The 18,031-nt window shown below is 41.0% G+C and overlaps 1 protein-coding gene across 1 annotated transcript in view; it reads left to right on the top strand.

The window, feature by feature from the left end:
* The window catches only part of HCN1 (hyperpolarization activated cyclic nucleotide gated potassium channel 1), a 248,871-nt gene that overhangs the window by 177,875 nt on the left and 52,965 nt on the right, over positions 1-18,031 (top strand). The window contains exon 4 of the mRNA XM_054986971.1: positions 9,499-9,717. Within this exon, the coding sequence (XP_054842946.1) occupies positions 9,499-9,717 (219 nt within the window). The remainder of the gene's footprint in view (positions 1-9,498; positions 9,718-18,031) is intronic.

The following is an 18,031-nucleotide window of genomic DNA, read 5'->3' as shown; positions in this document are numbered from 1 at the left end:
CAAGAAATTACAAAGACGTTGGGCCATGCTGAATGAAGGCAGGCAGCATTATCCATGCTCTGAAATGGCTTTGTGACATTGTAATATACCTAGTCAGATTTGATTACACGGCATGCATGGTGAGATAACCATATGCTCTTAGTGATTCCTGGCTTTAAAAATGTAGGTAAGCAATCAGGTGGCTACAAACAGTGGCCAGAAAGTTGAATAAAGGACAGCTGAGGGGTGTATTTTATCACACACACTCCCTCACTGCTTTCGTGCAGAAAATAACATTCACCACAACAGTTTTATCAACTTACAGTCAAAGTTCAGAACATGTAGATTACCTCATAATGGAGCTCCTCCTGACTCAAAACCTAGTATAGTGTAGAGGTATTGAACTAGTGTCAATACTAAATTTGGAATCTAGGAACAGGAAGAAAATTAAATGGTATTCTGACAAGTAGGGTGGTAGGAGGCCCAAAGGAATGCCTCACCATTTCACTAACATTTCTCATTTAACAATACGTTTTGTTAAAGTTCTACTGCTTCTCTCCCAACTCTTGAGATTAGCACACCCTAAGATAACTGAAGGATGTACTTATTTGCTCAGTGAGTAGGTAAAGGTAAAGGTAAAGGTAAAGTCCCCTGTGCAAGCACTGAGTCATTACTGACCCATGGGGGACGTCGCATCACAACGTTTTCTTGGCAAACGGAGTGGTTTGCCATTGCCTTCCCCAGTCATCTACACTTTACCCCCAGGAAACTGGGTACTCATTTTACCGACCTCGGAATGATGGAAGGCTGAGTCAACCTTGAGCTGGCTACCTGAACCTGGCTTCTGCCAGGATAAAACTCAGGTCGTGAGCAGAGCTTGGGCTACAGTACTGCAGCTTACCACTCTGCGCCACAGGGCTCAATAACTTGTATAATTCACCACCAGTGGGTATGGTTGCTAAGCCTGAGACTGCTAATCCTGGGAGCTTTGGGGGGGGGTCCCCAAAGAAGGGGAGTATCACAGGTGCTATGATGTCATTCTCCCCTCTCCTGTTTTTTGTCCTGCTGCTCCATTGACAAGTGTTGGTGGAGTGGGGGGGGGGAGTTTTTCCACTGCAGCTAGGCAAATGATAAGGCTAGCCACTGGCCCAAGCATAGATGGCTTTCATAGAAAATTAGACAGATGCTTGGAGGCTAAGTCCCTCAATGGCTAATATCTATTGTGATTACAGAGATCCTCCCCTTGCAGAGGCAGTAAACTTCTGAATTCCAGTGCTAGGATCCAACTTCACAGGAAGGCCTTAGCCTACGTGCCCTTTTTCTTGGCTTCCATGGCAACTGGTTGGCTGCTGTGTGAAAGAGAATGCCGGGCTAGATGGACTAATCCAGCAGGGCTCTTTTATGCTAGCATAGTTAATGAATATATATGATAGAAAAGTGAGGGATTCTCTTAATTTTATACCTTGACTCTATCTTCAATTCATTCTGATCTGTTCATGGACAAGTCCCAAGTTAATTATGGTTCTCTTATATTTGTTCATGAAAACTCTGTTGGTAGGCTTGCTGATCTCCAGGTGGGGTTTGGAGATCTCCTGGTATTACAACTGAATTTCCATTGCTCTAGATTTTTTTTAACCTTTCTTTTGATAATTAAATTTCAAGTAGCTGCTAGATACAGCTCTTTTATAGCTTAATTGCTTATAATAAAAATGTGGTACTCTGAAATGCTGAGCTATGGATTTCTTTTCTATCACATTGCAAGTGCCTCTCAATTTTCTTCAGGTTACCCTTGGAAAGATTGCTTCGCTCTGTGAGTTTTTCAAATGCTCCAGTGAGACAAAAAAAAAAAAAACCCTCCAAAACCCCTCCATATAATGAAAACAAAATTCATTATTTTCTTTTTTTTTAATCATTTTTTTTCTTTTTGCTGGAAAATAGAAGCATCTGTTCGGGGACAATAGTTCTGCTAGCCTCCACAACTCTGACAGCTAGAACTAGCCTGCCATAACCAGGGAAGGAAAGGTGGGAGAGGAAGGGCCCCAAATTAGCAATAACCTTCAAGCTTAGATTTTCTAAATTAATTTATATCTGAATGGGAGGGTATGGATGAGTGATAATAAGTCTTGCCTAAGGGACAACGCTGCAATGTGGCAATAGAACTGATTTGCTTGACAACAAGTGAAATCTCCTAGGAATAACCTCATCAAAATCAAGTAAGCTGAAAACTCCATTAAACAACAGATGGTTGCTTAATTTTATGGCTGCCTTTCCACCCCCTAGAATGGGAGTTTTGAGAAGAAAGCCCAGGATGAGAAATGTTCACCTGTGATGGTGCATCAGTCATTCATTCCCATCTTGAAAGGATGAAAACATTTCCATCTGTCCTGGTCAAATGCACTACTGGATGAGGCCAAGCTGAGCAGAAAGGATAGGCCTTGTCTTTTGAAATGTATGATACAACTGATATTGGAATGGTTGTTCCTTTCAGCCCATACTATTTAAGAACATAAGTATAGCCTGCTAGATCAGACCATCTAGTCCAACATCTTGTTTCACACAGCACAAAAGGTTTGCTGCCTTTGTAGATGGAGGCTCCCTTCAGTCACCAAGTCTAGTAGCCATTGATGGACTTCTCCTTCATGAATCCAACCTCTTTTTAAATCTTGTGGCCATCTCTACTTCCAGTGGCAAGAAGTTCCACAGTTTAATTACTCATTGAGTAAAGAACTATTTCCTTTTGTCTGTCCTGAACCTGTTTTCCAATAGCTTCATTGGATGCCCTCAAGTTCTAGTATTATTGGTGGGGGCGGGGAGAAAATGCTCTTTGCCCCTCTCCAGGCTCCCTGTGTAATGTGTCTTTTGGCCTGACCTGGGTAGCCCTGAGGATCCTGATCTCGTCAGATCTCAGAAGTTAAGCAGGGCCGGCTTTGGTTAGTAATTGGATGGGAAGACCTTCAACAAACACCAGGGTTGCAGAGGCAGTACAGTAAGAGACGTACTGAGCTAATTTGTTTCTTCACAAAGTGCTAGTACTTTATTCATGGGGTTACATTCAATATGGCATTCCTTATCTGCAGTCTGAATGTATAGTGTCTGCTCTCTAAGGGTCTCTCTAGACATGCAGGTTTTTAAAGATTGGGTCTGGGTTCCTGTAGCCATACAGCAGTTAAAAAATAAATGGCTGTTAAAAAATAAAGGAAAGCCCAAATGGCCTCAGAATGCCTCTGTGGGGGGAGGAGGGGCAATGCTTTAAATGGAGTGAGAGGAAGCATTTGCAGCAGTTCCAGGGCAGAATGGATGCATAGGGAAAGGGAGCATATTGTCAACACCAATTTCTATCATAAATTTACATCAGAACTAGAGGTTCTTTTTGTGGTGTTTTGGGAAGACAGCCCATCTTACTTTGCTCTTTTTATTCATATTTTGTTGCCCTAAATGAGAATGAGAAAATTCAGAAAACAAAGAACACTCTGGAGGTGTGATGCCTAATATACGAGATGCCTTTTACATTAGAAATGGCTTGTTTGCCATTAAGGATTAGCTCCTTAATGTCTCATGAGGCTCACAGGCTCCAGTGCCTGTGTACTAGTGTAAAGTAGGATTTGTTCTAGTGTTTGTAACATGGACAGGGAAGGTTTTGCCAAAAGCTGCAGAAGTTTTCTCAGTAATATCTTAAAAGCCATACTTTCTCCTTCTTTGTGCCAATTAAACCGAATGTCATTATCTCCTGTAGCCTCAGACCAGGTCCAAAGCTCCATTCGGTAGGCTGGCCACACCAGTCATGACGGCTCATGAGTCCAATTAGGTACCTTTTGATTTCAGTGGAAGTTAATCATAATTAATTTCAGCTCATTGTGTGGAAGGCAGCATTCTTCTATGACTAACAGAACAGAACAGAAGGTGCAACAGAATTTTAAACCCCCCAAACACATTATGTTTAAATACAGTTTGCTGAAAATGACATCTAAACTAATGCTAAGACTGGGTAAACTAATTGCAAATAATCAGCGATCATTGCTTTTACCACTGGAAGATTTCCTCCTATCCTTGAGTCTGATTGCATAACCAGTCCTTAGATAAATGTTTTGGGAGTTCTAAACTTATTAAAAATTAAAACTTACTTTGCTTTCCCCGTTCACATTAATCTTATTTGGTTTAAATGCTAATCTGAAGCTAGTCATAAACTCATTGTCACATAAGAAGTTAAACACCCCTTTTAAACAGCAGTGGGAAAGGGAGGACTTAAATGTTTTAATAAATAATGATGGATGGGTTTCTCTCTCTCTCTCTCTCTCTCTCTCTCTCTCTCTCTCTCTCTCTCTCTCTCTCACACACACACACACACACACACACACACACACACAAAGAACAGAGCAGTTTTCTTTCAATGATATATTTTGCATGGAATTGTAATACCATGTAATAAATAAATCTTATTATGAATCAACAAAAACTAAAAGATATCTTTTCTCATTGGTCCTGGGAGGGTTGCAGTATGATTATCATAAATGCTTACCGCCCCCCCCCCAGCAAGAAATCAGCTGTTGAAGAAGTCTGGGAGTTCCTTGAACGATATGTTTCATTTGTAATTTCGGACCACCCAGAAGCTATGGTCCTGTTGATGGGGGATTTGAATGCCCACCTTGGACCTGATGACCTTCATTTAGAGACCAAATATAAGATTCTTCTGGGTAAGCCTAAGGGGCCTCTTGGAACTTCCCTTTCCCTCGGTTGTTCAAAGACCAACATTCAGACTATGCCGGCCTTTGTTTGGAAAAAGCCATATTGAGGCTAGGCCTTCATGTGCTAAATGATTCTTCATTCAGGGATTATCCTGGTGAATACACCTTTTTGCCTGGATCAAAATGCAGCACTAATAGATTATATGCTGTTTTTTTCCGATTCTTATTGATAGGGTCACGAATTTTAGAGGCCTGCCATATTTAGAAGGGGATCACTTCCCTATATCGCTGGCGATGCTTCATGTTAAGGGACACCATTCAGAGAGCTAAAATCTCATCTCATAAACAACACTGCCATCATCTCAAATGGTCTGTCCAACTTAACTCCAGGCTGAACGATCAGCTAATGCCCAATGCTCTTCAGCAATTCTTTTCCAATCCCTCTTCTGCCCAAGATCCACTATTAAGTTATGACAATTTGATTCAAAAGCTAGGCTCCACTCTTCTTGGTTCCCCTGGAAAGCTGTGGTCCAACTCATTTAGACCATCTAAACCTTGCTTTGATAAAGCTTGTGTCAATGTAAAATCTGCACTTTCTCTGGCTTATTGTCGATACATCCAATCGGGGGTTGATGAGAGGAAGGATGCCTAGTCTGCACACAAAAGAAGTTGTACAAAATCAAGATTTCTCAAGCTAAAAAAGAATACTCAAGAAACCAATGGAAGATTATTTTGCAAGCAGCCAAAGACAAAAATTCATCAACTTTTTGGCGAATTATTTCCAGTAAGCCATCAAACTAAACATCATCCTTATATTCTTCCATTTCTCCTGATTCATGGGCCACTTACTTTCAGAGTCTTTATAATGGTTATCATCAGACCATCCTACCGGATCTAGATACTTTTCTGTGTTGGCTCTCAAGAATTTAAATCACTTATCAATCATCTTAAAAGTAATAAAGCCCCCAGCATAGATGGGATTTCCCTGGAGCTTGTCAAGGAGAATGTGGATTGGTGGGCCCTCTTTCTTGCATCTCTTTTTACATATATTGATGCTTCTGGTCACATCTCCAAAAGCTGGGAAGTTGCGATGGTGGTTCCTTTTTTCAAGAAAGGCAGGAAAGATTATCCCACTAATTACAGGCCTATCCGCCTACTAAGTGTTATCAGCAAATTTTATACTAGCCATCTTCTTGACAAATTCTTACTTTGCCTTGATCAACAGGACATTATTGTAGTAGAGCAAGCAGGTTTTAGAGAGGGCAGGTCAACATCGGATCATTTCTTAGTTCTTCAACATCTTGTCGAAAAGTACTGCTCTAAAGGGTTATCCTTTTTATACACGGCATTTGTGGATCTAAAAGCTGCATTCAATTCCATCTCAAGAGTTAAACTATAGGATACACTTGAGGCATCTTCCATTGATAAAAGGCTCTCATTTTTAATTTGTTCTCTCCATATCTGTCCCTCCCTTAGAGTTAAATGTAGTAAAATGGGGCATCTTACAGAACCCATCAATACCTTGAAGGGAGTTAGACAGGGCTTCCTTCTTGCACTTCTGCTGTTTATATTTTATATAAATGATAGAGTAAGCCTCTTCAACATTACTGATCACCATCCTCCAAAATTGGTACACTGCCATGTTTCAATCTTACTTTATGCAGATGATGTCGATGTTCTCTCCAGGACCCCAATCGGGCTAAGAAGAGCTCTTCTTAGCCTTGCTCTCTACTGCGACTCTCAATAGCTTGTGACCAACTACCACAAAACCAAGGTTATGTCCTTCGATAAGCATCCCAAACATAGAATTTGGTCGAAAAATGGCCAAAGGATAGAACAAGTTAATTCATTTAGATATCTAGGGATGGTAGTGCAAACCTCCGGTGCTAGAACATCACAATGTAATTATGTTGTCCATGCTAGAAAGTTCAAAAGTATGAACATTTAGCCTCATGATTAGTTTGCTTGCTTACTTGCTTGCTTAATTACTACCCTACCTTTCCACCCCAGTGGGGACCCAAAGTGGCTTAATAATTCTTCTCCATTTTATCCCCCCAACAACCCTGTGAGATTGTTTATGTTGAGAGTTTGTGACTATTCCAAGATCACTCAGGAAACTTCAGTGGCAGAGGGGGAATTTGAACCTCGATCTCCCAGATCCTAGTCCAACACTCTGACCACTACACTGCACTGGCTCTCATTAATTATTATAGACACAAATCTTGTGTTCAGGGTGATAAGACAACCAGAGCACTTCAATAATGCAGAGTTTCCTCCAGGGCTGAATCAAGGCATTTTGTTACCCCAAGAAAAGTCAAATTCCTCTTAGCATAAAATCATGGGGAAATTCCTGGGACATACCTTTATTTTTAATTTTTTAAACATACTGTTGATTTATGGCAAAAGAACAGAATTTCATGACATTTTGATGCATGTTACAATTGTTCTTCACTTTTATAAATGAAGAGGAGTTTTGTGGCATCTCAAAAACTATATGTGAGTAGCTATATATCTCTGAACTCTATTAATACATCTTATGTAAGAGGTTCTAGCCTTGAAGTTTATGCTACCATAGTTTAACAAACACTAGTCTGGCTGCTGTCACTACACATAATGCAATAACATGATTCTTTACAGTATAGCATAATTCAACAAAATAATTCTGGGATACTTAAAATATTAGGACAGATACCCTGTGAAAGCATCATATTGACCATTCTACAAAATTTCACTGTCCTAATACACTCCTTACACATATGCCAATGATTGCAGGCTCCATTATATATCCTAGCCAGTCTAGCTGGGAAAAGATGCCAATGATGTAACGTTCCCAGGTAGAGATGGGGACAAACCACAAAAAAACTGAACCATGCGGTTCATGGTTTGTGGGTTTCCATGAACCAGGAACCAGGAACTCCCACGAACTGGGGCAAGTTTGCGAACCAGTTTGTGGTTCGTAGTTCGTGCTGCTTAGCAGCAGGGAAAGGGACATTTGATTCTTTAAAGGGCCCTTTCCTGCCCCTTGCAAGTGGAAGGTCCCTTTAAACTATCAGCTGGCAGGTGGGAGGGAATCCCCTCACCGCCTGCCAGCTGATAGTTTAAAGGGACCTGCCACTTGCAAGGGGCAGGCAAAGTTTAAATGGTCATTTCCTCAGGGAAATGGCCATTTAAACTGCTTTTAATACGAACCAAACAAACCAGTAGACCAGTTCATGGAAGTTCATGGAAACAAACTTCCGTGAACCACTGGTTTGCGAACCATGAACTGGGCTGGTTCATGGGGTTTTTTGGGTCGTATTCAGGTTTGTGCCCATCGCTATTCCCAGGACATTCTTCATTAAGCTAAGGCAGGGTTGTCACTCTGAAACCAGTACTTGGTATCCCTTCTCTTCTACGTGCGGCTGGAAGGGACAGCAGAAAGGATGGGATCTATTGTGCAGAGACAGTAAAAGCTTCTAAATAATTCAGCATATAATAGAACATAAGTAGTTAAGAAGAAAGTAAAATGGTAAGCCTTGACCTACTCAGCCCTTTTTCCGACTCCCATACCCCTCTCTGTTTTGCTATAATCTACATCAAGGACTATCCCCCTCATCCTTAACAAGTTAAGTGGCATAGCACTTTCTAAAGAGATACAAATATTTTCAAAATACAGCTGAACAGAATGGACTGGAGAATGGAAAAGGGACAGGAAGAACAGAAAAGGCTGAGGACAAAGCTGGCCCGGCAAGCAACCATTGTGCCAACTACTGGCAGGTTTCTAGTTGCATCAGTGTTGGCGGGATAAGACATGGGCCCACAGAGAAACTCTGTCAGTGACTTCTCTCCAACTTGGTGTCTGATGATAACATCTACTGGAGGATGCATACGATGCTTCCCGAAGTCATAGACAATCAAGAGCCTGTGTATCTTCTAGAAACATTGTATGCATCCTCCAGAAGACATTATCACCCAAATAAACATTTTTCAACTAGGAAAAAATTCTTGGAACTAGTTTCTTTTTCTGTTATTCGGTTAAATATTTGTAGAACCCATTTTGAAAACAGATAACACATATTCACATACATGGCTGATGTGTTTCGAATTGCCATCTGCTTTGAGCCACGGTGAACAAAGTAAGTGATAAAAGTCTACTTTTACCTAAGCTTCCTTACTTAGCTACATAATTCTGTAGGGGGGTTGCATCTCACTGTGAGGAGGGCTGTTGAAGAGCTGGTGATAGGAAACAATATTCTGGGTGCCCTGATCATTGTGGGAGACCATAAATCTACGAGAACCGTATGATTTGCTTTTTTATAATGTTTAGGTTGGGTCTGGGTAGTATGAAAAGGAACAGTGGAAATCTGTTTTGGGGTCCCTGATCTGTGTATGTTTATCTGCCAGGAAAATGGCCAAAATGTATACTCCAGTCCTCCCATCTTGCATCCCACAGTGTGAATATATCCCTCTTACAGTGTTTGAAATATGCACACAGTGCCAAACAAAAGTTCTGCGCTTCAGCTTTTGCAGTTTGTCATGAGAGTGGATTGACTTCCCCCATTTGGATTGACTTCCCCAATCTTGTGATCAGAATTGTCAAGGGATTCTAAGATACTAGTTTGCATCTACAATACTTATTTTTCTTGATATAAATGTAATGTTTTGGCTGCTCCCTCCCCCCCCCCATAATAAAATTGAGAATGCAGTATTGGGAGAGCAGTCCTTCATGTGAAACTCTGTTTTGTGAGTGTGAGCTGTCAGCCTCTCAAAAAGATGTTACTGGGAACAACCCACTGTGTTCCTAAACCAAGAGTCCTTTTTTTTCTTCTCTGACTGAACTTCTTTTTCTTTTTTTCAGAATGATTCCTGGGGGAAGCAGTACTCGTACGCCCTCTTCAAAGCCATGAGCCACATGCTTTGCATTGGTTATGGAGCCAGAGCCCCTGTCAGCATGTCAGATCTTTGGATAACCATGTTGAGCATGATTGTGGGTGCCACCTGTTACGCCATGTTTGTGGGTCATGCCACAGCCCTGATTCAGTCTTTGGATTCCTCCCGGCGTCAGTATCAAGAGAAGGTAATTTGCTCTAAAATAGGATGCCTTTTCTCTCCCAAGTCTTACTGTGTAAATATCTGAAGGAAGGTTCAAATAATGTGTTCAGGGAATCCACTGAGATGTTGATTGAAGAGGCGGCTTTTTTGGAAGCAGTGACTATTCACCTGAATGTTGAACACATGAAGTTGCCTTATGCAGAATCAGACCATTGGTCCATCGAGGTCAGTCATGTCGACTTAGACTATCAGCAGCTCTCTGAGGTCTCAGGTAGAGGCCTTTGACATCATCTTCCACCTGACCCTTTTAGATGGAGATGCTAGGAAGTGAACCTTCTGCAAGTCAGGCAAATGCTCTGTCACTGAGCCATGGCCCATCCCTCAAGACACATTTTATTTATTTATTTATTTATTTATTTATTTATTTATTTATTTATTTATTTATTTATTTATTTATTTATTTATTTATTACTTCATTTCTACCCCACTTTTCTTCCCAATGGGGACTCATAGTGGCTTACATAATTCTCCTTTCCTCCATTTTATCCTTACAACAAGCCTGTGAGGTAGGTTATGCTGAGTGTGTGTGACTGGCCCAAGGTCACCCAGCAAGCTTCCCTGGCAGAGTGAGGATTTGAACCTGGGTCTCTTAGATCCGAGTCCTACACTCTGACCACTACACCACACATGTTCAGACACATGACTGACCACCAAGTGACAAGATTGCAAGTCATCACCTCCTGGAGTTTATTCATGTTGTGAGGTTAGTTAAGAGGTAGTAGGCCATGATCATGCCACAGGTCAAACAATTACCTGAGTGGTCACCACACCAAACTCAATGAAGCTTCTCTTCATAAGCCACTCTCTTAATACTTCATTGGATTACAGCCACAGATTAGGTACGATATAAAACATTATTTCTAGTCTGTTTTGGATCATATCAATCCAACTGGTTCCCAGTGAACCTAAAAATAAATATTTCTCTTTTTTATTTAATGCTTATTTAATAAGAAGAATTGCACAAAAGAATCGTCCCATCTCTAAGGTGATATATTTCTGCAAACCAAGTTGAAACCTAAGCTTTGCAGAAAGATATAAAAAGAGAGGATTAAAAGATGTAGAAATGTAGAGAGCAATGTATAAGCAGGAGTTAGACATGAAAGAAAGAGGGGAGGGTCCCTGGGGACTGTAGGGGGGATGGAGAGTGGGAGGACCGAGGAAAGGGGAGGAGGAAGTGGAACTAGATTGGGGCTAGGAGGAAAAATCCCATTCCCCTACTGGCCAGCCCAAAGGCCTGGAGGGAGGGAAACAGAACTAAAGGCATTGCAGAGAGGATAAGTGGGGGCTAGGAAGGACAAAGAGTGGGAGCGGGAACAGACCAGAAAGCAAGGGCATGAGGTGGCAAAGGCATGACAATGAAAAGACAGCCAGTGGGGGAATGGGATTTCCCCTCCACTGCAAGTCCTCATAAGTCCCCCATCTTTTTGGATTCTCTGTTCTGTGTATGCCTAAAATACTGTCTGCCATTCCACAATACAGGCTGTAGCTGTTAATGTTGCCCTGTGTGTTATTGTTGAAGTGTTAATTTAAAAAAGAGAGAGATGAAGATATTGAGGGATGAAAGGCAGGGAAGCAAAAGAGGGAACGATGACAGGTACAAAGGAAGTGTTGGTGAAGTGGTTTGGTGTAGTGGTTAAAAGTGCAGGACTCTAATCTGGAGAACCAGGTTTGATTCCTCACTCCTCTACTTAAAGCCAGCTGGGTGACCTTGGGTCAGTCACAGCTCTTCTGGCGCTCTCAGCCCCATCCACTTCACAGGGTGTTTTGTTGTGGGGATAATAACATACTTTGTAAACCTCTCTGAGTGGGTGTTAAGTCATCCTGAAGGGTGGTATAGAAATCGAATGTTGTTGTTGTTGTTGTTGTTGTTAAATGTCATTGGTGGGTCTTTATTTCGCATTCATTATCAGATAAAGATTCCAGATTGTTACTCTTTTCCAAGCTGTCCTGGGGCTATAAGAAAGTGTATTGAACTGAATGAGCAACTACCTACTGAATGACGCTCACCAGAAAAGCCTGTTGCTCTGTCACATGCTGCTGTACCATTAATGGATAGTCAAGATGAATAGGCAAGAAAAGGACATTTCCTACCCTGTGAAGGTCACAGTCAGGGAAATCAGAGCAATAGATATAGCTAAGGTAAAGAGGGCCTGCAATCAAGGGTTTTAAGTGCAATTTATTTTGCTTCAGTTCAGGTTACACAGTAGGAATTCGTTTTTAAAGAGGAGAATAAATGTGGGCAGATCATTAGTTCTGAAGGAAAAGGTTGAGAGCAGAATATATTGCATTACAAAGGGGAAGCAGAGAAAAATAAAGGCAAGCTGTACGTAGGTCAGCAAGGCAACAGTGAAATATGATGAGAGAACACAGTGAAAAGAGGGTGGTGATAAACAACTTTCAGTAGATGAAAGACTCAGTTGATCTAACAGTAAATGGGTAGGTAGAAGAAGATGCTAGAGGGGAAGGAGGAAGGAGAATTATTTTTACCAGATCAAGAAGGAAAACCTCTGTACATGCTTTTGGACTGGAATGTAGTAAACAAAATGATCTCTCAGGTACTACATTTTTTACACTACAGTTCTAGTGTCATGATGAACGTAGGTTAGTGATGGAGATCCCTGTGCTAGTCACAGAGTTGGAATTATAAAGCCAAAATCCAGTGGCAAAGACTAAAAACATGAGGATTTGGGAGTCAGATATCCAGCACATGCAAGTTTAAGAACATTGCATTGGCTAATTATCTGTTCACAGGTTCAGTTTGAGGTGCTGGTTATTTCTTTTCACAGCTTCCAGCCCTTGTACCAGGAAGACTGCCTTTCCCACTACATTTCTGTACAGCATCCCCTTCTCTCACCAAGACCTATTTCAGGTACCAATTTGGAAGCAAAAATGAACATTACCCACTCAACTAGAGTATTTTCTTTAGCATTGGTATTATGGAATGGCCTTTGTGGAGAGGGAGGGCAGAATTATTTTGAAGAGCTTTTTTAAGTTAGCGTCTGTTCAGATAGATATTTTAATCATCAGTTATTTAGAGTTGTTTTTAAAATATTATATTTTTTATGTGACGTATTTTAGATAATCGTCCTTGAGACCCTTTGGCAGAAACAGGGTTTAAAAATTCCTGAAATAAACATGTAGAAAGGATGACATTATTTGACTAGGATGGAAGCCCCTCCATGGAAAATTTCTGGGGAAATCATGGAGAGATTCCAGCATGGAACCTCTGTGTCATTATCCCAGTAGTTGGCTGTAGATACACAAGGATGAAAGAAGTGTCTGATACACATGTTCACATGTCCTTAATTATATGTTCTTAATTAAAATTCACATATTTTGGAGCTAACTCCTGGCATTCAGAGCAAGCTTCAGGGCTGAGACCTTGCTTTGATCATTCATTCATTCATTCATTCATGTTATTTATACTCCGCCTTTCTCAAGGCAGTTCACACAGTGTAATTCAATATAATCAAAAGCTGGGACATTCAATACACAATATATAGGGAATAGATTACAGAACAATTTGAAAACAAGCTGAAATCAGATACAGAGCTGAAACAAAACAAGCAATTTGACATGAAATAGTAAACAACAGTAACAGACAGTGCACAATAACATAATCTGCAGTCCCTATTCCTTCATCAATGCATCTCTTTAACCATCCCCTTACGACATGTCCCTATTACCAGTGTAAGAAAGTCCTCCTGAATAATTCAGTTTTGCATAGTTTGCAGAAATCCAGGACAGTGGGAGCTTTCCTGACCTCCCCAGGCAGGCCAAACCATTAAACCAGAATGGCAATGACATGACGTTGATTGAAGAATGTTCAGTCGCTTGTCTTGTACATTTTGTACAAGGTAGACTCTAGGAATCAACAAAATATACATGAATCATATCAAAATTCTTTTTTCCCTCCAAATTTCTCAGAGTCTCGGGAACCAAATTCACTGCTGGTTTAGGTAAAAGCCAATAACAACCAAGGAATATGGGAAATGCTGTCTAAGAAAATGCATTAATACCTGAACATTTTGAAGGTTCATTATAATTCCTTGGCTTCTTCACCTAAGGAACCTTCACATTCACTTTAAATTTTGCTTGAGGCAAAATTTCTCTTGGTACTCCAGGATCATTTTTTTAAAGAAAAGGGCAGGTGTAACATCATTTCATTCATAAAGAACTTGACTGGAAGTTAATAGACTTTTAAAACTCCATTTTATTAAGAACAATAATTTTGTAATAGTTCTCTCCCCCCCGCCCCTGAACCACAGAGGCAAGGAAAGGAGAATGTAAGGAAAAACCAGCTAAAGTCTCAGGTATTGTTTGGTGTGGCAAGAAATGATACTAAGAGTTTATTTATATGATCATTTATCCTAGGATAACAACCCTGACTCACTCCAACCTGTGAATTGTTTACATTTAACAAATGAGTCAGAGGTGGAATTGAGCACAAAAAGAATCTGCAAGCTTGAATTGCATACTGTGGGGGAGGGGAATCCAAAAGTAACAGTAAAGCAGTGTTTTTATTAGGATCAACTAAGATGTCACGAAATAGAGATCAAGCTTTTCAATTATTTCAAACTGTTCTTCAGGTTGCATGTTGAGCAACATACAAAGGGAGAGTGAAAATAAAGAAGGCAGGATGGGGTCTGAGAGGCAAGGTATTACATTTTCATGAGTTCACCATGGAGACATATAGTTGGACCGCAGCCGCAAGTTCAAGTTGCAACTCGTGTAAAAAGTGCAGACAGGCCCAATTCTGAGCAAGACTGGGGTTCAGGGGGAGGAGGGGGGCTCTCCCCCCCCCCGCACCATTTTCAGCAGTTGAAATGACCCAGGAACCACAGGGAGGGGCAGAAAATGCAAGCGCCCAGTGTATATGTAGCATCCCAGTGCAGCAAATAGGTAGTCCGGGGTAAACATTTCAGGAGGAAGTGAAGACAGGAGCCCTTCCTCCCCTGTGCCATGGTTCAAATCAGAATTGTTTCCATCTATTATTTTTACACAGGAGTTGTGCTTGGACTGGCAGCTGCAGTATAACTGCAAGATCCTGTGGCAAACTTGTGTTAAAAGTAATGTCTAGTTTGAGTCGCATCCTTCTAAGTTCTCTGAAGTCAGTAGTCGGAGGAGGGTGTAGCTCCGCTTATGATGGCACTGTTTAACCGACTGGGCTTTATTAGATCAAAAAAGGTTTCAGTTTGCACTACAGACTTGATGGCTGTGCTGCTTTTGACTATACAAAAGCGTGTCTCCAGATACTGAAAAATAAAATTTAAGTTATGCTTAAGTAGTGCAGCTATGGTGACCTGGATAGGCCAGGTCGGCTTTGGTGAGTAATTGAATGAGAGACCTCCAAGGGAGACCAGATTTTGCAGAGGCAGGCAATGGCAAACCACCTCTGTTAATCTCATGCCTTGAAAAACCCATCAGAGGTCACCAGGGGTCAGTTACAACTTGATGGCACTTCCCACCACCCCAAGTATTGCAGCTATTGGAAAAGTCAAAAGATGTGCTCTGTACAATGTAAATTTAATCATGGGGTTGTCTGAATGAAAGTCTTCCTTTGAATCCCGTAATACCTTCTTAAAGTCCATTATGGAAGAAAAGCAGAATAGAAATGATATAAACTCTATACTTTGGATTCAAGCCCATGCATTTTTTTTCCTGGCAACAATGACCCAAGCACATCAGCAAAGAGGTGTGACTGAAACACTCTGGAATTCCTCAGTTTAAAACAAGGTTACAACCTATGTATTCTAAACATGCAAAGAGTTCCTTATAGGACAAATCTAACTTCATAAGATTTTTGATTGCCAGACTTCATACTCTGAGAGTTGGTTCAGGCATAACACAAAACTGTGGTTTAATTAAGCTAACTCTAATTAATTAATTGTACTAACCCACAACTCCCACCTAAAGCTACTCAAATACAAATCTGTCCACTCCATCGAAAAAGTGACCATTGGACTTTTGCTAGCCATATTTGCATTAAATGTGTAGTATTATACAGCAATGGTGTGTGCGCTCAGTTTTGGATGAATCATATGGCAATGCGTGCATGCAAGATTGTACTAGGTTCTCTGGGCTTCTGGGCTCTCTTGTCTGATAGTATTACAGTGTGGTCCTCAGCAGAGTTACAGCCCTCTAAGCCCATTGACTTTAGTGGACTTAGAAGGGTGTAAATTTGTTTAGGATTCCAGTGTTAAAGTAGTATATGATGATCATGCCCTATGTGGACAGAAACAACCATCTCTTTCTTTTGCATCCTGTGTCCTTCATGGACCTGAGAAAAGATTCAAAAGGACAGTAAAGTGTTATGAGATTCATTTAATGAGTATCATCCATGCCTCTGATAAGGTTCTCTTTGCTTGCAAATTGGATAAATGGTGGTTTCAAATGGGAGATTTTTGCTGCCCATTCTGTCAGAACATTTTCTGCATGTTAAAAATAGGCTTATTTTCTCTCTAGCTGTGATTTGACAACAAAAAGGGATTAAAACTCTCCAGGCAAATGATTAGGATTTTTGTGATAAAAGGAGGCTTGGGGATGCATTTATACTTTATTATACATTTTAGTTCTCCCAGATAATTTCATAATGAAGCCCAGATAATTTCAAAATGTGCTAAGGAAGAGTGGCACTATTTTTTCTGCTCCTTCCACTTTGAATTTTTGTGGGTTTTTTTTCTTACATTGCAGAATGGATTTTGCAGATACTTTAATAAACTGATAATGATAATCACTCTACTGTGAGCGGCCATAGAGAAATAATCCAAGAGATCCAGCCATGACACCAAAAATTATAAGTTAGCTTCCATGATAGAACTGTTAAAAGTACTGAACTACGTCACAGCAGTGGATCACCAAGTCGTGCATTTCATCCTTAATGAGCAGGAGGACATGGGGATTTCATGCCTTAATTACAGCATAACTATAGGCTTGCTAGACATTTGCCAATGGCAGGCAAACTCCCAACAATTTGCTTCTCTGCTCGCCATTCCCTGCCGATTACCACCAGATCATACAGCCCCGATGATGCATTTCCGGTTGAAAACTGGAAGTTATGGAGTCTCAGCAGGGCCAAATCAGCCTCAAACAGAGTGAAAGTGCTTTGCTTGGGGCCAGTTTTGCCCCTACTGAGACCCTGTCACTTCCAGTTTTCAACTGGAAGTGATATCATTGGGATTGCTAGAGTGCACACACAAGGAAGCTAGATGAGAGCCAAGCTACAAGTGACTACATGATCAAGAGGAGGGCAAGTGGAGGGCAAGTGAACAGGGAGGAAATACACGTGAGTCTGTTCACTTGCCAGGCAAGTGTAATTTGTCACTTGTAGCTTGGCTCTCAGACTCCCGCCCGTGCAACAGAACTGTCAGTCCCCCACTTGAGCAGTAAGGGGAGCTGGCAACCTTAGTGTCAAAGCACTGAGACTGTAACTTGAAGATCCACTTCAAAGAAAGTATTCCCCCCTTCCCGCAATTATTCTGTCTTCAGTTTATATAATACAGTTGGTCTTGGAAGTCAGAATCATTATGTAAGCTTACTTAAAGGATAGTGGATTTTACATGAATAGAAGCTCTGATCACCCTAACATCTCTTTTCCTGCCATCGGTAGAACGCCGCACTGATTTGGACTCCTGTCTACAAATTAATTGAAGCAGAGTACTTAGATTCAAAGCTGTAGACCCACTGATAACTAGGGGAGCTAAATAAGCTTTCAGTCTGTTTAGTACTACTGAAGACAGTAACTGTGGGGTTCAGATCCCAGCCCATTATTTTGCATGAGCTTTGTGTTTAAACAATATACTTTCTCATGATTAAACTGTGTGACTATTCTTTTAACCACAGTGGTTCGGCTGCCGCAGTACTGCTTCACTTAATTCGTCCCATAAACCTATTGCAGTGATTCAGTCTAAGAAATAGCAGTAATTACATTACATGCCACTCTCAGTCAAATAATACTAGCAATTGAAATTGTCCCACCGAGTGGCTGAAGCCTGATCAATAGCAAGAAATGACAGCATGGTAGACTGTGTGTGGCTAATGCGTGTTCCCCTTCAGTGCAGTTTAGAACAGCTGTTTGGCTTCTATCACAGCTGGTAAGCACTCTAAGACTCCTACCATAAGCTGCGGGAAGTTCCTCCAGACAGAAAAAGCCACTTAAGCTGGAGGAAGGCTGGCCTCAAATGTTGCCTAGTGGAGAGGCAGGATACAGGCCAGTATTCAAAGGACAATAAAATCATTCAATCCACATCTCCCAACCTCAGTATGGCTGTATACATTGG

This window comes from Eublepharis macularius, chromosome 8, assembly GCF_028583425.1.
Source record: "Eublepharis macularius isolate TG4126 chromosome 8, MPM_Emac_v1.0, whole genome shotgun sequence".
Classification (NCBI taxonomy): domain Eukaryota; kingdom Metazoa; phylum Chordata; class Lepidosauria; order Squamata; family Eublepharidae; genus Eublepharis; species Eublepharis macularius.
This window is presented reverse-complemented; position numbering and strand designations above follow the sequence as displayed.